The sequence below is a fragment of the Lissotriton vulgaris genome, chromosome 3_1 (genome assembly GCF_964263255.1).
Source record: "Lissotriton vulgaris chromosome 3_1, aLisVul1.2, whole genome shotgun sequence".
Taxonomy (NCBI): Eukaryota; Metazoa; Chordata; class Amphibia; order Caudata; family Salamandridae; genus Lissotriton; species Lissotriton vulgaris.
Window position 1 is genome coordinate 1,429,646,747 of NC_141689.1, and position 25,713 is coordinate 1,429,672,459.

General features: G+C 46.5%; 1 protein-coding gene across 1 annotated transcript in view; it reads right to left on the bottom strand.

Annotated features, from left to right (window-relative positions):
* ELP1 (elongator acetyltransferase complex subunit 1) overlaps window positions 1-25,713 on the bottom strand; it is a 686,929-nt gene that overhangs the window by 235,407 nt on the left and 425,809 nt on the right. Inside the window, exon 26 of the mRNA XM_086963713.1 lies at window positions 20,917-21,040. Coding sequence (XP_086819839.1) covers window positions 20,917-21,040 — 124 coding nt within the window. The remainder of the gene's footprint in view (window positions 1-20,916; window positions 21,041-25,713) is intronic.

The following is a 25,713-nucleotide window of genomic DNA, read 5'->3' on the forward strand; positions in this document are numbered from 1 at the left end:
TCTTGTTCCAGTGCTCTGAAGGCTGAACAACTCGTTGCTCGTGAGCCCTCGACGGAACAAGCGGCAATTTTGAGAACTTGTAATCTTTGTTCTTTCTTTTTCAGCTTCAGTCGTGTGAAGGATCTAGGACCTTGTCGAGCAACTCAAACGGAGTGAGCGAAGCCATGGCTGGCAAAAAAGCGGGAAAGAGCTCCGAGTTGGAAAAGATACTGCGCACTTTGTCGAACCGAATGGCGGTCATGGACAGAAAGCTGGGTAAAGTAGATTCGATCGGTCGGGGCTTGGCAGAGGTAAAAAAGCAGATAGCAGCCCAGAACAACCTCGCGGGCCGTCCTAAGAAGGTGATAGGTTCGGCCTTGCCGGGAGTCGTCCCTGAGGGTAGGGGGAGGCGTACTAAGAAGAGGGCGATTTCCGGGGAGGGCCCGGTCCCGGAGGTACCCCCATCAGCCCCCGTCGCACCGGTGGACATCCCGGTACCGAGTCCAGACGTGGGTTTGCCGATCCCTGTTGTAATAACTCCGGTTGATGATGATCAGATGCCCCCAGAACTGGCTCTTCAGTTAGCGGCAGTATTGCCCTGGCTTAAGAAGATATCAGGGGGGGCCGTGGTTGCGGGGGATCCGGCCGAGGAAGCCAGGTTAATAATCGAGCAGTTACGGCAGTCAAGAGAAGCCAGGACGGCGAATGTTCCTTCTATTCCCCCACAGGTCGCACCGGGAGTGACAACAGTTGGCCGAGAAAAGACAGCGGACACGGCGGTTGAACCCGGTAAGAACCCATTGCCAATGGTGGGGGAGAGTTCAGTGCCTTCGAGGCGCGAAAGGGTGGCCCAGCACATCCCAGCGGCCACGAAGGAAATGATATGGGGGGACACATATGTTAATATGTTTTCATTACTAACCGACCATTGTGAGATAGAGTACGCAAAGACCCAGAAAGACTTATGGCACCCCAGCGTATGGTGGGCCAAGATGGCAGAATTTAGGGTCGAGGAGACCGTAGCGAACTGGGTGAAGGCCTTCTCTATATTTACGGCAATAATGGGGGAACGTAAACCTGAAGTGTTGCCCGATCTATCCTGTTACCAGAACAGGATCATGGATTTTTATAACATGTACGGGGGGAATGAGTGGAAAGGCTATGATGTGCACTTTCGAAAGTCAAAAGAGTTTGATGTAACGTTGACATGGGATTGACTCGACACAGTATCGTGGCACAAACAGCTCTTGCCCGGTTCGGCAGGTACGTCCTCGCCGGGCGGGAGCGGGTCTGGGACAGTTCATCAAAGGCCGACGCAACCCTTTCGAGCAAGCGCCGGTGGGTAATCACAGCCCAAGACCGGCGGAAATGGAGGCAAGCGCGGGGTTTGTTGGGGCTTCAACAGAGGTAACTGTAACAGGCCCCAGGGAACATGTAGGTTCCGGCATTCTTGTGCGGGCTGTGGGAACTCCTCACACCCGGAAAACAGCTGTAGGTCCAAGAACGGTGGTACGGGAGGAAAGGGGGGATCCAAGCAGGATTGAAGCGATGCTTGGGGGGCAATCGTCTTCACCCATTGATATCATGGCTTTGACCCCCTGGCTGAACAGATACCCTGATCATGTATCCGCTGGGATTTTGAGGAATGGTTTCCTATATGGCTTCAACATCCCGGCGGGGAATTTTCGGGGGAGCCCCTTTTGTAAAAATCAGCAATCCGTTCAACACACCCCGGCAGTGGTGACCAAGAAAATTTCCAAAGAGGTCAGCTTGGGGCGGGTAGCAGGACCTTTTCAAGGCCCGCCAGTGGCGGATTTCGTGTGTTCACCTCTCGGTGTGGTTCCGAAGAAAGACCCTGGGGAATATAGACTCATTCACAATCTGTCGGCCCCGAGGGGCGCCTCGGTGAATGAAGCCATTGACCCGGATGTCTGTTCAGTTCGGTACGCATCGTTTGACGATGCCGTTGCTCTACTGAATCACCTGGGCCCCGGTGCTCTGTTGGCGAAATCAGACATCGAATCAGCATTCAGGTTGCTCCCGGTACACCCGCGGGACCAGCGCTTGCTAGGATTTATGTTCCAGGGGAAGTATTACATGGATAGATGCATGCCCATGGGCTGATCAATTTCTTGTGCTTATTTTGAGATGTTCAGTTGTTTTTTAGAATGGGCATTCACCGAGGCCACAGGGCATAGACAAGTGATGCACTATTTAGACGACTTCCTGTTCTTAGGACCGGCCGGCACTGCGGAATGTGCACAGGCACTGCAGGACTTCTGCATTCTCATGCAGGAATTTGGAGTCCCATTGGCACCAGGTAAGACAGTAGGGCCATCTACTTCACTGGAGTTTCTGGGGATTGAGCTCGATTCAGTGGAGGGATGCTTCAGTCTGCCAATGGAGAAAGTGGCCAAGTTCAGGACTTCCTTGATACAATGCCTGGGCAAAGAAAAAGTGACCAGTTACAACAAACAGTGGGTCAGCTTAACTTTGCCTTGAGAGTAATACTGATGGCTCGCCCCTTCTCACGCTCCATTGCACAAGCTATGGTCGGCCTCAAGGAGGGACACCACCGCACGAGACTGTCGGCAGAGGTTCGCCAGGATATGTGCATCTGGTTGGCATTTCTGGCGGACTTCAACGGTCGAGTGGCGTGGAACAAGCCCCCAGCATCGGCTGACGAACTGGGTTTGTGGACTGACTCAGCTGGGAGCGTGGGATTTGGCGCCATCTTTGGTAACCGATGGTCGGCACAAGTATGGCCGACATGGTGGCACTCCAGTGGCCTAACAGGTAATATTGGGTTCTTGGAGCGGTTTCCCATTTGGGTGGCTCTGTTGGCATGGCCAGACGATTTTAGGGACCGCTCAGTAGTGTTCTGGTCGGACAATATGACAGTGGTCGAGTGCATTAATCAGCAGGCAGCACGCTGCAAGTGGATCTTGAGACTGTTGAAAGAAATTGTTTTACGTTGCATGAGATTGAATGTACAGTTCAGGGCAAAACATGTGCCAGGTGTACTGAATAATGCAGCTGATGCACTCTCTCGTTCACACATGAAGGCTTTCAGGGGCTATCTACCCACAGCGGATCTAGTGGCCGCACCGTTCCCCGATGCACTATGGCTGATCGGTGCCACGGATTACAAGACCTCGTGGCTGCCAGCTTAGCGCCCAGGACGAGGAAGGCTTATGAGGGAGCGTTTTGTTCTTACTGCACCTTTTTAGGCCCGGCAGGGAGACAGAGCTGGGGCAGGAGGAATCCTTCCTGGGGTTCTTAGTAGCGCTGCATAGAGAAGGGCGATCAGCCGCAACTGCCAACAGACATAGGGCGGCCATATCATTCATGAAACAGCTCCACGGCATAAGGGACCCGACGGGTTCCTTTTTAGTGAGGAAGGCGCTCCGCGGCTGGCAACGCCTGGAGGGTCGCAGACAAGATACGAGGCGCCCGATTGGTTTAGAGAGATTGTCTCGGCTTTTAGCAAAGCTGGATGAGACATGCTCCTCCCCTTCCGAAGCAGTTCTGTTCCGGGCAGCTTTCGCCTTGGCATTTCATGGGGCCATGCGGGTAAGCGAACTCGTGGCGAGGAACAAGAAAGATATGGAGGGAGGCTTACGCAGGGATCACGTACAAATACGGGGTGATTCGATGTTGATCTCGATAGTCAGGTCCAAGACAGACCAAGAAGCTATGGGGGATAGTGTTGTTGTGCAGGGCGCTCGAGGGAGCCCCACTTGTCCGATAAAGTGTTTAGAGGAATACTTGGCACAGAGGCCGGCAACATGGGGAGGGAGCCTGCTTAGGCACAAGGATGGCACCCCTCTGACAAGATTTCAGTTTCAGAGGGTGCTAGCACTTACAATCGCTGCGGCGGGCATGGACCCGTGCGATTTTGGGACCCACTCATTCAGAATAGGGGCCGCTACTGAGGCTACGGCTCGGGGTCTGGGTGCAGAAGAAGTGAAGCAGCTAGGCCGTTGGTCCTCGAACTGCTTCAAGAGGTATGTGCGATTGCACATGTTGTAAAAAGACTGATGAAATGCACTCACGCTTGTTGTCTTTTGTTTGAATTACAGTTTCGCAAGCCTGTGACGCGGGGCGGAATTTGGGATCAACCCATCACCAGGGGTCCAGCGGTCGAGGATCACCGACTGGAGAGCAAGTGGTATGGGTCGTGGGCCACTCATACGTGAGGCGCGCCGGGGACGTATTCATGGCAGGTGACACGACTCACGCATCTGGGGAATACGGGTTCAGAGTGACCTTCCATGGGAAGGGAGGCCTCTGTTTTGACCAATTTCAATCGTTTGTGGAGGGTCTCTTAGGGCGGCAAAGGTCACCGCCATCTATAATCATAGTACACTTGGGGGGCAATGACTTGGTGAGACTGGGAAGACGAGTGTTAGTGGAACACATTTTGTCGGCAGTTAGCTGGTTGGCTAAGAGGCTCCCGGGGTGCACAATCGCCTGGTCCCACATGATCCCCAGGAGAGTTTGGCGGGGGGGTTTCTCTGTGTCAGCGTTGAACCACTCGGTAAAGAGGGTCAACAATAAAATTGGGAAATTGTTTCGCTCCGCGCATTTGCATAGCATTCCCCATGGGTGTATTCGGGGTGATCACTTTTATTTAAATGATGGGGTTCACCTGTCCAGGGCGGGGAATGATTAACTCATAGGAGACTTCATAGCATGGCTGAGGGGATTGAGGGGGCACGACCTTAAGGAGGTTTGGGGGGGCCGGATAGTCGGTCAACTATCCGGCCTGTGGCGGTAAGGTCATGATCGGTGAGCAGTAATTTCAAGGTCCCTAGGGGGGGCGCCACCCAGAATGGATGGGAGCGCCCGGGGGGAGGCGGCCATTGGCCCCTCCCACGGGGAGGCGGCACCCACTACAGATGGGTCGCCTAGGGGGAGACGGCTATAGGCCCCTCCCAGGGGGGAGACGGCTAGATGCCCCTCCTACGAATTTCCCGGGGGCCGGATATCCGCTCCGGCGGAAGAGAGTGTGGGGAAGGGGGGGGGGGGGGGGAGTCCACGCTGTCCTTCTTACAGATACCTCACACGGGAACTCGTCGACCTTTAAGATGGCGTCGAGTGAAAGGGGGCCCCCACGACAAGGGAAGTTACAGTTGGCAACGAGGGTAAAGTCCTCTGCGCATGCGCCTCTCACACCGTGAGGGCGGGAGTTTGGTAGTAGGGATCTGACACCGGTTAAGACCTTGCCGTTGGCCCTTAATGCTAGGATGTACAATTTTAATTTAGAATGTATGCATTTGCAGGATGCTAGACTCGGCTAGGAAACCTTTGTATTAGAGATCTGTTAAGGTTAGCCAAAGAACATGTCTTCATCCAAATGTAATGAAAGTAAAATTGTACATAATTCATGAAACGTTTTAATTTAGAGTTTTAAATTTTGTTTCATATTTTAATAAATACGGCCGGGGGGGTAACTCCCCCCCGCCTTCCAAAAGCTCAAACCTGTGTCTGTCTCCTCTCCTTGGGGAATTGGTGTTGGGAGGGGGTGGCGGGCATCCCGGCCATATGGAAAGGGAAGACCACTCGGTCCCCCCGAACGTATGGATGGGTGCCCCGATCCCCCCCCCGGGAAACCATTTTGGGCGGGGGGGCGTGGTTCGGCTGGTATGCCCAAAGCGGCGTAGCCGGAGCGCGCCCTTTCCCACCCAGAAGGGGTTGTCCTAGACACCCGCCCGGAAGACCGCGCCCCGGGGGCGTACCTGAGGAGGGTCCCCGCCCTCCCGCAGACGGATAAATAGAGCGGGAATCCGAAGAAGCGTCCTCTTGTTCCAGTGCTCTGAAGGCTGCACCACTCGTTGCTCGTGAGCCCTCGACGGAACAAGCGGCAATTTTGACCCACCCACCAGCCCCTCTTGCAATGTCTTTTTGAATAAAGTAATTGTTGATGATATCCGAATGTATTAAAGAGATGCAGTCACATTTTTCAGCATTTATGCATGCCGTGGATTGAGTAAATGTGTATAGGCCTTTTTTCCTTTATAGAAAAAGCAAGGGAGTGTATACATAAAATTGTCTTGTGCTTTAGGACTTTTTTCCCCTTTTGTAGAAATGAAAAGTTGATGAATCGTCAAGCTGTTTCAGATTAGGCGTAATTTTCTTTCCTTAGTAGGTAAAACAACTGTCGTATTTATTTTTTGGTCGGGCGGTAAGGTCATGAACGGTGAGCAGTAATTTCAAGGTCCCTAGGGGGGGCGCCACCCAGAATGGATGGGAGCGCCCGGGGGGAGGCGGCCATTGGCCCCTCCCACGGGGAGGCGGCACCCACTACAGATGGGTCGCCTAGGGGGAGACGGCCATAGGCCCCTCCCAGGGGGGAGACGGCTAGATGCCCCTCCTACGAATTTCCCGGGGGCCGGAAATCCGCTCCGGCGGAAGAGAGTGTGGGGAAGGGGGGGGGGGGGGAGTCCACGCTGTCCTTCTTACAGATACCTCACACGGGAACTCGGACGACCTTTAAGATGGCTTCGAGTGAAAGGGGGCCCCCACGACAAGGGAAGTTACAGTTGGCAACGAGGGTAAAGTCCTCTGCGCATGCGCCACTCACACCGTGAGGGCGGGAGTTTGGTAGTAGGGATCTGACACCGGTTAAGACCTTGCCGTTGGCCCTTAATGCTAGGATGTACAATTTTAATTTAGAATGTATGCATTTGCAGGATGCTAGACTCTGCTAGGAAACCTTTGTATTAGAGATCTGTTAAGGTTAGCCAAAGAACATGTCTTCATCCAAATGTAATGAAAGTAAAATTGTACATAATTCATGAAACGTTTTAATTTAATGTTTTAAATTTTGTTTCATATTTTAATAAATACGGCCGGGGGTAACTCTCCCCGCCTTCCAAAAGCTCAAACCTGTGTCTGTCTCCTCTCCTTGGGGAATTGGTGTTGGGAGGGGGTGGCGGGGGTGGCGGGCATCCCGGCCATAATACATATTTGCTGAATCTCTGATAAACCTTCAGCTGCCACAGTATCAAAGAACGATTTATTTCTTAAATATCTGGCTCTGAAATAGCAGATCCAGAAGTGGACTTTCCCCCTCACTTCCTTAAGTTTTTCTCTTTTCTGAAACAGAATCAAAGAAAGAGAGCAAGTGGCACCGAAGTCCTTGTGTACAGTACCTGTTGGTTAGTCACTGTTCCACTTCCATTACTGTGGACTGATAATGGTATGAATGCATGATTATTTTTGTACAAGGCGTAGAAGTACACAAATCCTTGTGCAACACTATGGACTACCAGACACGTGCAAAGAAGTGTTTCTCCCTCTTTAAATTATTTTTGTCTTGGGCTTTTTCAAGGGTAGAAGAGTCTCTGAATAAGTCAGTGAGTTGGTTCATTCGTGCTTTCATTTACTGTTGTACAAGACTTGTGTTCACTCACAAATAAGCATTAAAAAAATTAAGGATTATTTCACCAACGCGACTACTATGCATTGCCAATCGACAGTAATGGAAAAAATATTGACTGGCCAAAGGGTACGGTATCAAAGAATATCTGTGCACCTTGCTCATTCTCTTTAAGTCTTTCATAAGGGGAGTACGTTCCATACCATCTGAAGCAATAAAGCACACAAACATTTTAGAGCTGCGTTAAAAGAGAGTATACATGAGAAACATCTTTACGACCTTTCAGTCTCGCCATAACCTTTCTGAAGTGAGAGGGAGAATTTCTTTCATCAAGATGTTTGTGTGGGGCAAGAAAGGAGGCCTCAACAAGAAAAGAAGGGAGTACCAAAACATGTATTTACCCGTCATAATGATTTTACAGCTTGAAACTCTTCTAGATTCAAATTATGTGCATGATTTCACCATCTAGTACTTGAGTTGTCATAAAACTCTCAAAGCCAGACTTCATTTCGACCACGTTAAGTTAAGTTAGCCCGTCTGCCATTGCTTACATTCAGCAAGACATTCATTATCTTTATCAAAACGTATTAAAGTGTCAACTCAACTAAACAGTGACTTTGCTATCACATAAGGCAACATAAGTCTGTTCCAAGCTACGCAATATCTATGTCTCAAGGTCTGACAGCAGACGTGTAAAATAAACGTGTAGTCCGTGCGGACCTATTTTCATCATGCTGGTTTAGACCAGGTATGTCTGCTTATTGGAAAATCTCCAAATGTAGGCTAAAAGTCAGTGGTCAACCTTATGTGACCTTGGTGAAATGACCAATGAATTTGAGAAGCCTTTGCACCAGGTTATCACAAGAGGTCTAGCCAGACAGCCCTAGCACCCACACTATTATGCCAAGAGTTGATTCAGAGATGAGAGGAGCTGAGCCCAGTGGACTGAGTGTGATCCTGTCGAGGCCATGCTCTCTCCCAGTTGAAGCCTGACAACCACAGTTCATCTGCTGTGAACATGTATGCAGTGCCCTGAGCCCCAAGAAACTAGTTCGCTACTTCAGGCTCCCACAGTATAGCACAGAAAAGTAGTCTTTTGGGTAACAGGTGCTAGGAGCATTCTGATTATTTTAGAAATGTTCATTTTACTATTGCTGCTAGCAACATGCATACATGCTGTTTTAATTACATTCTCTGTGGTTATTACTCATGTACTAAGCAACTGGATCAGACTGTTAAAATAAAACACTTTTAAACGTACATACTCTTTTTTTTTAGTGCAGGGCTTGAGTGTGCTATTCTAAAGAAAAAACTTGGGATTGAATAACCCTTTAAGGGAATGTTTGTAACTGACAAAGCACGGACACCACACCAGCAGGCATGCTCAGTGGGTTGAGTGGGGCTACAATCACCCGGAAATCCCTGCTCAAGCGACGGTGCACTGAACTCATTCCAGGCACCCGTGGGTAGGGAAGGGTCTGGAAGTATATTTACATGTCAAGTTTCTTTTTTTTGTTAACTCAGGGCGGCAACCATGTTAAAATCAGTGTGACATTGATCGTAAACACACAATGACTGAATACTTTTTTTATTTAATTTTTTTTTATTGAGATTTTCACGTTTCCTGGTACAAGTTGTGGTTGCATCACCGACATGTCATAACATACAATTACGAGCATTTGTTTGTTTTTCCAATGTATTTAGTGGTCTCATCATACATCAACACAACTTGGGTAGGGTGACTTACATCTGCCCGGGAGTCGTCTTCCAGTTTGACCTGGCATATTGTGTTATGTCATGCAATATCCTGTTGGGCATGTATCCTGGGGGTGTGGGTTGGTGTTTCGCCCTCGCCTTTACCCATGTAAGTCATCCCTAACAGGATTCGGGAATGTATTCCTTGACGGGTGATTTTGGTTTCGAAAATGCCAAGGGGGGACAACAGACCTGTGAACCGTGGGGGAGATCAGGTGTAAGGGGGGGAATTGAAGCGATCAGAGAAAGCGTCATGATGTGCAGTGTTGTGACTGGCTGTGATTGTTTGTTACAGTATCGATACGTGTGCAGGAGGGGAATGAAGGACAGTCTACGGGGTTGCGTAGGAGTGTGTCTAATCTATTTTAGATAATACTTTGGTGATGAGCGTTACATAGTTATTCCAGGGAGGAAGGTACCTGTGCTATGCGAGATAGGGATGAGTGTTGGGATTGGAGTTGTGAGGCTTCAGGAGTTACTACCGCTGTCGTTTCCTGTATAAATTGAAATAGCATCTGGGTCCATTCCATTTAGATGGGATGTTTGGGTGTCCCTTTCACTTCCTCATCTCGGCGTGCCTCTTCCTTCGCTGCGCCCCACTTTTTCATAGCACCTACCCATGCTTCTACTGAGTGTCCCGTCGGGCCCGCAAATGCATGGCTATTCCCCACTTCGCTAGGAGCAGGGCCAGGGATGCGAACCACCATTGTCATTTATCGGTTTTCTTTTGACGACAAACTCCCAAGGCGCATGCCTCCCATGATATGTTTGGCACAGTGACTGAATACTTGCTCTTCATTTTATATAAAGTTATTTACATATGTATATCCAAACGTATCAATTTTTTTTACGTTCCCCCTACCTAAGGGAGGTGGGAAGATTACATGTACATCTAGAAAAGTTTCAAGGTTCAAAACCATTGTTAAAGGTGAGTGGCTTCTTTTGTACCCAAAAACATTTTCTAGATTCATATTCTGTGCAAAACGTATGTATCAATCAGGGAGCATAGTAATAAATAGACTTGAAAAACATCTGTCTTACTGTGCATCTGTACAACGTTCCACGAATGCATGTGTGAATAGCCATGTTGCTGCTGCACTAACATCATTCATGAATACATTACCAATGAAAACTAAGTCTACCTGCCCCCCCTTCACATACTGGAGTGTAGTTTCCGTTTAAGCTACTAAGTATCATTTGCTGCAGAAGATGATATATGAATTGTCTGTAATTTTCTCCATGCAATAAAACCCTGGTTACGTCTCACAGTCTGCTGAGCATGTGCAACAATAATTGTAGTTGAGTATTTACTTACTTTGGGTATTACTTAGCCTCTCGGAAGTAGTACATTATGGCCATTCTAACATCTAGTGGAACACGTTACTTACCTTTGATAATGCTCCTTCAGGTGGTTATTCTACCTGCAGATCCATCACCTTTAGAATGTCTACAGGTGGTAGATTGAATCAAGAAGCTGTAAACAGCACTGCTCCGGTGTGACCGCGGGTGGTGTTGTAAGGCCCCCTGTCAACTTCGTTCTGCCCCTGCAGTGACGAATAGAGCAGTATATAAACGCCATCCCCGCACACTGATGTCAGTTTTTCCCGGATTCTGTCCACACCCTTGGACGCACAGTGCAACAAATATCAGAGCTACCAGTGTGCAGATTTTGTAGTCTGGGACCTTTTTTGGTAGTAAAAGAGACCATTCCAGACAATGGGGACGTGGGAGGGCAGTGATGCTGTCGGTCAAAGTATCTACCACACAGAGCATCATCAATGGTAAGGGACTCTTTCTTCCAATGAATATTCCTAACTGCAGACTCCTCACCTTTAAAATACATAAAGTAGTACCGTTCATGTGCTGGATGTGATTCAAACTGCTGGTCCAGCAAACAGACCATAAAAAGTCAAAAAATAACCTTTAAGTGTACCCACGGCAAGAAATTATTGGGCCAAAGACAAAACAAACAGTGATACATCCGACAATTTGGCTTGTAAGGGGTCTGTGTTGGAGACTCTACACCAGGCCACAACTTGGTCCCAGTGCTCAGCATAGATGAACATTGCAGAAGGACACCCAGACACAAGGATAACATCCACAACCTCATGTGGCAGATCAAATGCCTTCAACTACCACCGCTCAATCTCCACACATAGAGGTGTAAGTTGCGCAGGTATGTGTGCACAACTATGCTTCTGTAATAGAAGAAGCTCCCGCAGCAGTAGCCTGATCAAAGAGAAAATGCCCATGCCCAGAGTTTGGGCCTGGTTGTTTTTGATCATCTTCAGAATTTGGGACAGAAGATGCTAAGGAGGAAAGAGTACAGGAGTCCTGAGCTCCAGGCTAACTAGAATGAGTCTCCTAGAGAGAACATTCTTCTTAACGCTCAAGTGCAGTAGTTTTCACACTGCATGTTTGCGACCATTCATGATCCGCCAGATGAACTTATCCGTCCTGGTGTTTGAAAGTCCCGCCTGGTGCTTTAAGATCAGGGGAATGCCCTGACGCTCCAGCCAACTCCAAGGGGCATAGCACTTCCAGGCACAAGACTCAGGACTCCATTCCATCTTTCTTGTTGCAGTATCACATGGTGGCAGTATTGTCCGTGAGCACCAGCACCCTTCTTCCCTTGATAGATGGCAGGAATTAATTTATTGCCAGGCGAATGACCCTCAGACAGACTGGCGTGAAGCAAAGCTTCTGCCAAAGACCAGAGCCCTCTGATTTCCACCTCTCCCAGATGATCTCCACAAACCAGCAGTGACATTTATCACCACCATCAGCTGTGGGTGTAGAAGGGACAGATGTCTACTGTTGGTCAGGTTGTGGTCAAGCAGCCACCACTGGAGATCGTGTGCAGTCTCCTCTGAGATGACATCCAACACATTTCCTTTGAGCTGGCCCACTGGGACTTGACATCCGACTATAAAGTCAACGCGTACCACCTGGTGAAGTTGGCAAGCAGGATGCATGAGGCTAAAAAACCAAGAAGCCTCAAAGCTGCTCTCAATGATACAACAACGTAAGTAGGTTTCCCACTGTCTCGAGGAGGTCTACAATTGACTGTGGCAAGCCCGTCTGAATCAGCTGATTGTCAAGGGTAGTGAAAACTGGTTTGCCAACCTTCGAATATGGGCTGAAACCACCACCATCACTTTCGTGAACACCCGAGGAATGCTGATAAGGCTGAAGGAAGCACGCAAACTGAAAATACTCCTTGCCAACCTTGAACCACAGGTAACGCCTGTGGTACTGCAGGAAAATATGTGTCCTGTAGGCACAAGGCAAACATCCAGTCACCTGAATTGAGGGCAGACAGAACTTGGGCCATTGTGAGCATACTGAATGTGTCCTTACTTGGGAAGGCATCAGAGGGTGGATATCTAAAATAGATCAAAGGTCTCTGTCCTTCTCTGGCACAAGGAAGTAGAAGAAAAGACAACCCTTTCCTGTTTCCAAGGCCAACACTAACTCAATGGCTCCTTTGGCCAGCAGAGCCTGCACCACTTGCAGCTAGATGGATAGGGGGTTCTCTGAAAACCGCTCTGTTGTGGGAGGGAGGTGAGCTGGGTTTGAAAGGAACGGTAGGGTATAGCCCTGCTGGACATTTTGAAGGACTTATTGTTGGATGGGATGGACTGCACCCTGGAAGAAAATAAAGGCATATCCATTATAGACGTTTTGATGCCCCCAGAGAAGTCAGGGAATAGTATCTATGTGTGGAGGTGGAGTACCATATTAGTGCCCACTGCAAACACCATGCAGTCAGTAGTATCCAGGCGTTTTCTAGTGAAATATTTTGCTGCACCCTTGCCTTCCTGGATGGTGTGAGCTAGAGAGGCATAAAACTCCTCCGGGACCTTTCGTAAGATCTTGCCAGCCATGTCCTCGAGGGCATGTGTAACAGACCAATCGGCTAGTTGAACTGACTGACCTCAACGCTAAGCAGGTGAAAGAGACAATTGCTTCCAAAATGCCTCAATTCTTTTCGACTCTCTGTCTGAAAGGGTTGTGAAAAATCAACTTGCGGGTGGAAGCTTTGGCCACCAAACTCTCAGCAGTAGTATGCTGCATAAGAAAGTAAGGTTCACCCAGTGCTGATCAGTGGCACCCAGCCACATGCCTATTCACTGGAGGACAAGGGCAAGATTCTCCTAAGTGCCAATAACAGTGTCATTTAGGACTTCATTAAATGGGAGTAAGGACTCAGGTGAGATTGGCCCAGGGTGCAAAACCTCAGTAAGGACATCGGTCTTGACTCAACTTAACGACCTTGCAAGTCTAGGCCCTCAGCTGCATGTCTAATCACTACACCAAATAACAAACTTTCAATTGATGATGCCTCGGAGGAAAGCCTAGTGGAAACGGAAACATTTTGTCTAAACCAGAGTGAGTAGAACTGGGTGTGCTTGAGTGGAGTCAAAGAGCGACCTTGGTCGGGTATGACACAGATTTGACTCAAAGTCAAACACCAGAATCAGGAGGGGCTCAATCTCTGGCCCAGGCAACACTGAGACCATTGTCAGTGGAGAAGAGACAGACGCAGAGCTTTGAGCTGGATTGAAAGTAAGCACAGGGTTCGGTGCAGAGCCTGAGGCGCGTTCTAGGCCCACAGATGGTGCAGAGAACGGATTAGTCGGCAGTAACCCAGCTGGAGGCCCCTGTGGATACTTAAGGCACAAAGGTATGCCTGAGGGAACTAGAAGAGTGCCAAAAATACATAGTGTAGACTCCTTACTTGCCTCAACCTGCTACAGTGTTGCAGATGCCTGGGAAATTAAAGGTTCATCTGGATCAGTTGCGGAATTGTCTACGCTATTGGAGATTGAGAGTAAGATCAACTGCACCTTGACACCCTCCTAATTTCTCTTTGGACAGAGAGTGGCAGATGAGATTAAGTCCTGGTCGACTTATCATGCTTCTTCTTCTCCTTCAACATAACAGACGACCTTGACCACAAAGAAGACCTGTTGTGGGACTGACCTTGAGAGCTGGTACCTATTCGCCCCTTGGCTTGGAGTGGGACTAATGCAAGATCTGTGACTTCTTTAGGTGCTGTGCAACACCTCAGATTCAGCTCCGATCATGAGGAAGAGCTCGGAATCAGGGTACCACACATAGACTTTACAGTCTAGAGAGAAGGACAATTTCCTTAAGGAAGAAAATTATTGCTTCTTTCTCTGGTGGTTTCTGTAGTAAGATGTCTCAGGGGAACACTCTCTGTCTATGAGCGTTCCTGTATGAGATGCAAAATGCATAATCATTTTCCTGAGATGATTGGCCAAAAATAGCTTGACCTCCCAGATAGCCTTTGGGTACATTAAATAACTAGTTGCTGAGGTCATGTGGGTCCACAAGGACATGTTGCGGCATCTGCAACAGGGATTAAATCCTAAAATCTATGAAAAAGACATTTAACAGAATAATTGCTGAAAAGGTAGGAATTTCATCAGCAAAGCAACGAAAAGAGCTCCCTGACATGTGTCCATGAGATCTGAAAATACAGAAACCGATAGAAGTGCACTAGTTGGCACTTTATATACTCCAGTGTCGTCACATGCATTTGACAGAGTTGCAGTTGAAACCACATGGCAACACCTAGAGACGCTGGGGATTTATTTTGTGGGGAAAGTTTCCGGTCCCATTGTGGCAATTACAGGATATTCATAAGGTAGGAATTTGAAGAAAAAATTATCCTTTAGAAACTGAGAACGTCAAAGAAAAAATATGGAGATGGCACAATAAAAAGTAACAGATGAATTGCATGAATGTACTATTATATAGTCAAGGTATTTGCTGTTGCATCATTAGTTTGATAACTAAGGTTAAACTGGATCAATTCTTTAAAATCTTAGCTTTGGGACACACTTTTGTGCTTTCTATGCTTTTGATGCTCCTGTTTCTTTTAAAGAGGCCTGTTTTTGGAGTTATTTTTGCAGAGAGAATGTCTTCGTCACAGATGTCAGGAACAATTTCGCTTCTCTTTCTCCAGTGGCCTTAGGTCGCGTAAGAGCAAAGTGCTTGCCAAGTTGTTGCTTTTCGAGGCACTGCATGCTCTGTAAATCAGGTTTGTAAGCTACAGTTAACGTCTGCATTTTCCATAGGGCTTAAAGCTTGAGGCCTCAAGAAAAGGACTAAACAAAATGTTTTGCCATAAAGAACTGGAAAACCTTGGTAGTTCCTAATCCTGTGTCTACAAGTCAGGGATCAACAGGAAGGGACATAACTGGCTCCACAGCAGCCTTATATAGAACCATTCTATCATTTCCATCAGTTGTGTGGATCTCTGGCATAAGTTGCACAGCCCCATTTAGCACTGGTTACGTGGCATTGTTATACAACATGTTCTAGATATAATTTAGTGCTTGAGAAGCAGTTCACGTAAGGAGCCAGCTGGAATATGTATCCATCAGTACACAATAGAAAACTGTATAATGTTTTCCCCAGCTGTTTGGGACATCAGTCCAATCCACCACTGTTACATCCTGAGAATAAATGAGAACAGATCAGCATTAGTTACTCATTGACTAAAGCAAATGCTGGGATATCCCTATAACATTTATAACGAGCTCACTCACAACAACAGCATTAGTGGCACTTGGCTGTCTTATCTGCTCCTTAATTTGTGGCATATTGCTAAGCCAACTTTAAACTACATCTGTGACTGCACTGCTCGAAAATACATCCTTTTATTATTTCAGTTTGGGACAGTATGGAGCCATTTCAGATTGTTTAGATTACTGAAGCCTGTTTGAGCATGCTCTACGACGCTACAGAAACCAAAAGCATCTTGATGTTGCACAACATTTCTTTTGGGTAGTACAGAGGATGTACTTTTTGCTGGTGTCTCTTATTGGTGACTTCTGTCTGGAAGGGTATGGCGGAAATGTTGAGACCCAAATTTAACTGGATCTATTGGAGGACTTCAACAGCACATTATGATGTGTGTTCTCCTGGATTGATTTTGTCAAGGAGTGAGGGCAGCAACATCAGATGATGTAGTATAAAAATATTTCGAAAAGAGAGCTTACAGGAGGTGTCAATTATGCCCTGAGCCCAATCCTCAAATTGTTACATGGGGCATGGCATAGGGGATGACACTGCACATTTATACTTTAATGTGCATTGCTAACCATTAGCAAATGTATTGCTTCATTGGGTATACATATTATAATTACGGCTCCCTGTTATCTGTTTTTACTCATTTTTTACAGATAAATCCAGCCAGAAAAACATGTATTTTCTTGTCTGTTTTTATATTTAAATGTGTATAAAAACAGAAATTGGGTTGTTGTTGGAGTGATTCTATATGATGTTAGTCATGACTGCCAGGCTAATAGCAGTGTGGATTAACAGGTGAGATTGTTAAAAAAGAAATGTATTTTAGTTTATTTTCGCTTAAGCAAGAAAACCAAACAACAACAAAGCTAAGGCCTGAGGGGCCAATGTAAAAACATTGATCTTGACACGTATTGCAAGCATAGTTACACACGCCAAAGTACATATGCACTGTCTCCAGTCCAACGGCCAGTACAGTCGCATTACCATCAAATGGAAAGAGCCTCTCTATGGTAATCCAATAAAGACAAGAGTAATATTCTTGTTGGTTTAAGTTTACTCCATATAAATGCTCCATCCACAGGTCCACCTTCACCACTGGCCCAGCTCCAATAAGGTGTGTATTGTGAGTGAAGATGTTGAAGGAAAGGAGGAGTGGAAAAACTAAGTTCGTGAAGGTAGGGCTTTGCAGAATGTGATGATGAGGATGGAGAAAGGTTGGGGAAAGAAGAGTTTGTTGGAGGAAGAGGTGTGGACTTTTTAGAGTATTAAGAATGAGTTGTCGGTGCATGAAGGCAAAGTGTTCAGGGGAACACGGTTAATTCCCCCGGTGTCGCTATAGGAGAAATTGGTTTGCATGGCTCATGAGGGTCATCAAAGCATTTCTAGGACTAAGGAGTGGTTACAGCTGTTTGAGTTATTGGTGGCAAGCAATGGTCAAGAAACTAGAAAGAGAGGTGAGGGAATGCATGGAATGTTGCCTGAGTGACAAGGTATGTATTATAATGAGAGAACAACCTATGGTGATTAAAAAACTCCAAAAGAAAGCATGGGATGAGATTGCTTTGGATAAAAAGGGACCACTTAGTGGGGTAGTGCAAGGAAAGTTTATCACTGTACTAGTAGATCTGTATTCCAGATAGCTGGAGGTGAAAGTAGTTAATGAAGTCAGCTCTGAGAAAGTGGATGAGTTTTTGCCTGATGTGTTTGCGTCAGAGGGTTTGCAGGAGTCGGTGTTGACAGATAACAATGTGCAATTTGTGTCAAGTGTAGGAAACTGGCTTTTATGTAGTGTACTAAAATGCGGTACACTATGTAGAAAGTCCAGGGAACCCTTATTGGTTTACAGGGCTTAAATTAATAATCCCAAATGCTCTCTTTTGTGGTAGTGTGGGCGAGCAGTTTAGGCTTATCAGAGGGTAGTGTTAAGCATTTATCGTACACACAGAGCAAATATAGGAGACACACACTCAAGAAGAAACTCGGGGCCAATTTAGAGAAATAACAGGTATTTTTATATCATTTTTAACATCAAGAACTTCGTAATTGGCCAAGTTCTTTTCGATATATCAACTTTTACAGTCAAGCAAAAATGTCACAAATGCACTGTTAGATGGTAAAGCTTTCTTATGGAGAAAGAAACATATACTGCATACAAATATTTGCAATTGTATTTAGGGGGTCCCCTTTAGGACTGAAGGTGCTAGGTCATGGTCACAAGACCCACCGGTAGTTCGGGTTTACCTGCCCTAGAGTGTCAAGAGGCATAGGTGCTGGACAGGTTCGTTGCCTTGCGCGCTACACTGTTGACAAAGACGGAAGGACACCTAGAAACAGGCAGCAGAGGGGTTCTTGGGGCCAAGTCCGGGAGCTCACAAAGGGGGTATTGGGAGTAGGGAGGACACAATCGGTGTTCGTGAACCCAGGCAGTGGATCGCAGGTGCAGAGGGTTTTTGTCGACTATTGCAGTGAGTTGTCGGCACTCATGGTCCTTGGTCAGACGTGCAGAGGGAGACAAAATAGGACAGCAGGGCCACTCTCAGTACTGGCCTCTCTGATGCAGGAGTCCCACATCGGTAGGGCAGTCTTGATGTCTGCGCTGGGCACCAAACAATCCTTGGTTTCTGAAAAAGGTACAGTACCCCGGGTATGGTGCAGGGCAGCTCTTGGGGCTCATGGCATCTCCACACACTTGGGGGGGGTGGGGTGAGGGTGACAGATCTGACCTTCACAAGCACAGTGACCTCCTCCTGGGTGGCTGCTGCGAGGGAGGACCCCCTGGTCAGCAGAATGGTGAACCGCACATTGCAGTCGGTGCCTGCAGGTTGCAGGGAAATGGTTCCTCCACTTCAAGGGAAATCCTGGCTGGTTGGCGAAGTGCTGGCAGCCCTCCGAGGCTTCTGGAGAATGCACAGTTGCAAGACAAAGTCGGATTATCTATGATTGTCGGCATAGGAGCAGACAGGGGTTGGTTCCAAAGTCTGCAGCTAGCCCACGGTTGACGCTTCTTCGGCTAATCTTTGTCCCTCTTCAGTGAGGCGAATCTGAGTTCCTAGTGTCAGGGGGTCACCTAAAGACTGAACTTAGAGGCGTTAATAGGATTGAAGTGTATGAGCTAATGAGCTACTTACCCTGGCGGTCACTACAACTCCTATATGACCACTTCCTGTGGGGAATGGGCATAACCTTGTCCCAGAGTTCCTAATTCCACTAAATCAAAATGGGGGAACCCTTATTTTGTGGAGCACATCAGGCAACCCACTTTAAGGGTGTGCTAGCCTGGTGGTGTAACACGCCCACATGCATAGAAATTTCCTGCCTCACCTGGTGTCAAATGGGCCTCAGGGCAGGGGTGGCATCTCCCAGGTCTGGGGGAAGCCGGGGTCGATTTCAACACCAGGGGCTTGGAGGTTCTTGGCCTTGATATACTAAATCACTAGCCATCCTGCTGGAGGAAGTTTGAACACCTTCCTCCGGAGCAGGCCTCGCGTCTGGCTTCAGAGAGTGTGGACTCCCAACTGCAGGGTGTCAAAAACATTTCTGTGGTGGCAGGCTGGAAGATACCAGTCAGCCTGCACATTAAGAAGCTGGTAGGTTTTAAAGGGGCACCTTTAAGGTGCCCTTTGGGTGCATGTTTTAATAAATAAATCCACTACTGGCATCAGGATAGATGTATTAAGACCAGGTGTTTGACACCAAAGACCATAGGTTTCAGTAAAACCATCATGTAGCTGGGAAACTCGTACTGACCAATGCCCAGTACATATACTTAAGATGGAATCCCTTTTCACTTTGTAATTGAACAATACAGCACAGGGGCATATCTGCTTATATAATATAATGCACCCTACCTTAGGGCTATAAGGCAAGCTGTAGGGGTGACTAACATATATTGTATGGAGTACCTGTGGGCCTGGTCCCCAGGGTGTGTGCCATGTCATGTTTTCACACTTGTCTGCACCATTTCACGCAGCCTGCAATGGCAGTCTGCATGAGTTTGGTGGTGGTTCCCTTAGGGTGGCACAATACATGCTGCAGCCCTTAGGGACCCTCTTTAGTACCCACACCCTAGGTACCAGCAGTACCATTTACTAGGGACTTACAGAGGTGCTAAAGGTCTGCCAATAGGGGTGCAATTGAACAGTTACCTTGAACTCAGTGTACTTCAGTCAAATTTAAAAAGTGGGGTTGACCATGTCAAAAGGGGGTATTTTCCTACATCAAGAGAAATGTAACTTTTCTTAAAACAAAAACGTATTAGACTTAGGAGGTCCGCTCTTTATCACCCAGGAACCAATGACAACGGGAAAACGATGAACCAAACGACTAAGGAGGCCATACAGTATGCAAGAGTTTCTGGGAAGGATAGGAAGAAGAAACGTATGAACTGGGTAGAGGTGTATAGACTGAGCCCCATGGAACACATGGTAGGACTCGGATGCAAAGGGGTGGAGGAGTGTTTTGAAGATGAAGAGAGGAAATCAATTACACTAAAACATTTCCTTGAGCTCTTCAGTACATAAAATGCAAGTATGTGGAATCTAAACCAGATGGTAAATTCTTCATCTGTAATTGTGACACTAATGAGCTGTTAACAGTTTTTTGTTTATCTGAGGGGAAAACGGTTTCCCCATTGATAAATCTATTCCCCTCCACACCGGTTCCCCATCCCCACTAGGAAAGTGAACTTATTTTTACCCTTGACAGCAATACATTAGTATGTATTTCCTGGGTGGGAAGCTGCCTTCAAAAAATATGTGCATACCTAAAATAATTTTGCGGATAGGCTCTCCCCCAAACGCCTTTAAACCTGCCAAACTCTAGATTTGCTAATACAGACATTTCACAATACTCATGGAATTTTGTCATTCAAAAATGTTCTTTGTGAGGCTAAAAGTTTGCCCGCCAAGATTTGTGACTCATGTTTGGGAATTTACATTTGCAAATGGATTCGTTTTTGCTCCCAAGTCAAATTTAGGTGCGGCAAAATGTTTATGAATCTGGCACACAGTGAGAACTTATATCATAACCAGTAGTGGTAAAATGATAGCTACTAAGTCAAGCCAACTGCAATAATATACATTTTCCATAGTTTTCATACTAAGCACGGATTTCTGTTAACACAACAACATATTTAGATTTTTTTTAAAACCTTCAGGATAAGACACATGTTGCAACTCTTGTGAAAACGTGTTTATCTGTTCAAACAACACAGAAATTAAAGAATACTATCTTACCACATTTGGCCAGATGGCAAAGAGCTTTATTGTATCTTTTTAAATGCTTGTCTATGGTATATCGTTGGTAATTAATTTCCATCTTCTTAAGATCGTTTAAAAATGGGAGGTACTCCTTGGGGTCCTGAGGAAAAAAACAAAATATTCTCATTCTTACCACATCATGGCAAATTCAAACATAGCAACAGAAACCCCATCTCTCAAATGGCATCGCTAACATTTTATGTATACTACTGAAACAGTGAACAGTTCAGCCCATATGCAGGATCCCAAAAATAAAATATCTTTTTTAGAAGTATATCTTTTCTGTAAGCTATATATTGACAGGATTCCATCGGATATTCAAAATAGGTAAATCATTATACTAAACAACGTCACCAGTCTAAAAGAAAGTGGCTGAGATTTTTCCAGAAAAAAAGGATATCACATGAGGGAAATGGAGCCAGACATGCGTTAGCATGCCAGAGCTCACATGGTCAAATTTGACTATACATCTAAAATTTCACTATGCAACTGTAAGGTAGGTAGCAGCTCCAACTTCCCACTATGCCATGAAGGGGTGTAAAGAGGAACCCAACACCGAGAAGCGGTGAATGCGATATTTATTAGGATCGCAATATAAGGAAGTACAGTACAAACAGGGACACAGAGATAACTAAAACTAGGGAGAATGGAATCTCCTGACCACAACACATTACACTCATGTCATTGCATTCCATGCTCTGTCCATAACCAATAACTTAACCACACTTCTCCCCATGGTTAACAAAATGTTACACTTTTAATTCTTAAACTAATAATTCTTAACACACAAACCCCTTCCCTTTTTATATAAAAATATTTTTGTACAAAGAAAGAAAAAAAAGTATATATATATATATATATATATATATATATATATATAATGTGTATATATATATATGAATTTACACCTCCTCCACAAGAAAAGAGGCGTGACCCGAAGGTAGAGACAAAGGAGCACTTTAATGAGCAAAAGTCTCGGGCGAATGCATTTCAACAATATCTGCCTTCCTCAGAACCCCTCTCCAACTGCTCCTTGTACTGCGGTAAATCGTCCTGTCACGCTGTTGTTTAACGTGCCATGCTCCGCCCCCAAGGTGTAATGCGGCCAGCCTGTGTAGCCCCATGTGGTGGAACTACACTTCCCACAAAGCCTCAGTGTTGTGCCTCATGGGATTTGGAAAATGCTTCACGGGGTGATATTGCCGGAGTGGGAATCTGTGAATGGCACAGCTCAAGAAGTCCACTGGGAGGTGAGGCAAATGAACAGTTCGGTGCCCCCTCGAGTCCCCCTTCTTTACCGCCGCCACCTCTCCGCCTGGAATCCTTCGTGGATAATACAGGTGGGCATCGACCTTGCGTGCACACCATGCCGCCAGTTGGTAGCATGTCCAAATGTCTGGCATGGGGAGCGTGTGATCACTATGTGTGCTGTGTTCTAATTGGCTATATGTTCCTAACATATGTGGCATCTGACTTTATGGTGTTTTTAGGAGCAAGCATAACTTCTCTGGACAAGTGTGCTTTACTGGGGACAATCTCCCTTGACCATTGTAGTGTTGCTGCGCCTATCTGTGGGAATAATATAAGGTTTCCTGTCTGTGCGTTTGTCTGTAAGCTATATGCCACCCCACCAGTGACCTGTTAATCAATAACCTTGGGCCTAAGTCTCTGCCTGCCTGACTACATATTTGCAAGTCAAGGTTGATGGGGAGTTCACAACGGATTAATTGGTTAATAATGATGTAATTTCATTCACATAAATGAATGTATCGTTTCTCATGTCAGCATCAACTTTTTCCATATTAACACACATCTACAGTCACAATGGTTTTCATTCCTTCCACAAATGGTTGTAATGCTGGTGCTTTCATTATTTCTTGTTTGATCTTTCAAAACATCTCCTCATATTCATCAGATAATAAAAGTGTAGCTCCCTTTTTTAGCAGCGATCGAAAACACTCAATACTTTTGGAAAATCTTTCAGCAATTTCGTATAAACCTCACACATTCCTAAAAAAAAAAAAAAATGGTATTTGTTTTCTGGTGCAGGATCTTCTACGACAAAGCTTTTAACCAAACTCGGTTAAGGTTTCACCTCACGCTCCGACAAAATGTGCCCAAGAACCTCAATTTATCAGCTTTTGAAAATATAGTGGTTTTTCCTAAGAGTTATTTCCCTCTTTTCCAAAATACACAATAACTAATTAAGAATTTTATCATGCTCAGCTTCACGTTTAGAAAAAATCTGAATATCATCCAGGAAGACTAGGACCTGAGAAACATTTCTGACAACAGACTTTGAAAAACAGCTGGTGCCAGGCCAAAGGGCAACCTGCAGAATAAAAAGATTCCATTAGGAGTGATAAATGCAGTAAGATGGCAAGACTAAACATCAAGTTCCACCTAGTGATAGGCTGCTCTTAAATCCAGTATAAATAATTAGACAAGATAGTGTACTGCTAGGATTGTAAAGACTTCCTTAGGAATGGGCACAGGTGAATGCGTTCCAGTAATAATGCCTCCTAGCATTTTTTTTCTTCATTTTATTAAAAAAAAAAATCTCATAAACGTGCCGACTATGGATTGGCCTCTATGTGCAACCTAGTTTGATTCATATTATATGGACACAAAAAAGGGCCAAACTCCTTTTAGTAAACATTCTTAACCTATCATTATGTGCATCACTTCTGATTCCTATGAATTTGCGACAACAATGTCTTTCAGCACCACCTAATTAATAAAAGATACCCCCAACTTGTCCCTATAACTGGAATATAGGCTTAATGGTCAAAATCCTAGCTTTTTAAATGCATATTCCGCACAGTGTGCCCAAACCGTATTCACCTTGCATAATGGGTCGATCCAAAGGGTACAAAGTAATTCTGTTATTCTTCAATTCATCTCAGACTGTTGGGTTGACTTGCCAATCCAAGAAATGATCATGCTGCATAAAGCACAAGTTACTTACCTTTGGTAATGATATATCTGCAAGAAACAGTAGTTAGTGTTAGATTCCTTACCTTAGAATATCCCCAGGCGTCAGACTGGATCCAGAAAGTTTTCATCAGCAGTACCCCTGCGGGTCGGTAGGTGTCGTCTGTGGCTCCGCGTCCGTCGTCGGCGTCGTGATCGCCGGGATGACATCATCGGAGTACTTAGACGCCGCCCTTGCGCGCTGACGTCAGTTCTGTACATAGATTTTCGCGCCAGGAACGCAGAGCCATGCAAGAAACCGACACTGGTGCCATGAAACTAGGGCCCTCAAAGGGAGATACCTTAACCCTAGATATTTAGGTTCGCAGAACGGGGAGGATGGATGGGGCGGTAAGGAATCTAACACTAACTACTGTTTCTTACAGATATATCGTTACCAAAGGTAAGTAACTTGTGCATCTGAAAGAAGCTGGTTAGTGTTAGATCCTTACCTTAGAATAGATACCCCAGCAATACCAACCCCGGTGGTGGGTCTGCGAACCAAGATCACACCAGGAAGTCCTGGAGAACGGAACAGCCAAAGTAGCCATCTCTCCGGACTTGGCTGTCCAGGCAGTAGTGCTTAGCGAACGTGTGCCGTGAAGCTCACGTAGCTGCCTGACAGATGTCCTGCAAGGGGACTCCCCGACCCAGGCAATAGTAGCCGCCGTGGCCAGAGTAGAATGGGCGCGCAGCCCCACAGGAGGCTCCTTTTTCGTCAAGGAATAACAGACCTTGATGCACAAAACGACCCACCGAGAGATGGTCCGCTTGTGCACCGCCCGTCCCTTCTTAGCGCCCACGTAACCAACAAAGAGCTGGTCGACCACCCGGAACTGGCGTGTGTGGTCTAGATAAAAAGAGAGCACACGTTTTGGGTCCAGATGGTGGAGCCTCTCTTCCTCTTTCGAGGGAGGGGTAAAGAAGGTGGGCAAGGTGATGGACTGCCCGATGTGAAAGGCCGTAACCACCTTGGGCAGGAAAGAAGGACGAGTTCTCAGAACAATTTTATTCCGGATGAACAGAGAGGAAAGGAGGCTTAGAAGACAGAGCCTGGAGCTCACTCACTCTTCTGGCAGAGGTGATGGCAACCAGGAAAGCAGTTTTAAGCATCAGAAGACGAAGAGCACCAAGTTCAAGTCCCACTGAGGCATCACGAAAGGAACAGGAGGGAACATGTGTGTGATGCCTTTCAAGAATCTATTTACAACAGGGGGCTTGAAAAGAGAAGTCTGATCAGGAAGCCTCAAGAAGGCTGAAATGGCAGAGAGATAGCCCTTGATAGTGCCCAGAGCAGAGACCTACTGGGCAAGAGAAAGAAGAAAGAAGAAAGAGTAGAACCTCTGAAAGAGGGGCAGGAAGTGGATCCACAGCCTTTGCTGTGCACCATGCCACAAGTTTGTTCAACTGCAGGTGTATACCGTTTTTGTGGAGGGACTCCTGGCTGCCAGAATGACATTGCAGACTTCAGGAGGCAAGTCAAATGGCCTCAACTGTCGCCGCTCAATCTCCACACATGTACGCTGAGACTGGACAGGTTCGGGTGGAGGACCGTCCCCTGTTGCTGCGAAGAAGGTCCTCCTGAAGAGGCAGACAAATCGGGGGATCCACTGACATACTGAGTAGCTCGGGATACCAGTATCTTCGTGCCCAGTCCAGAGCCACAAGGATGACTTGGGCCAGGTCGCGTTGGATCTTCTTCAGCACTCTGGGCAGAAATGGTATAGGTAGAAAGGCGTTAAACAGACCGCAACTCCACTTGCGACGAAAAGCATGTCTAAGCACGTGCCGCCTTGGAAA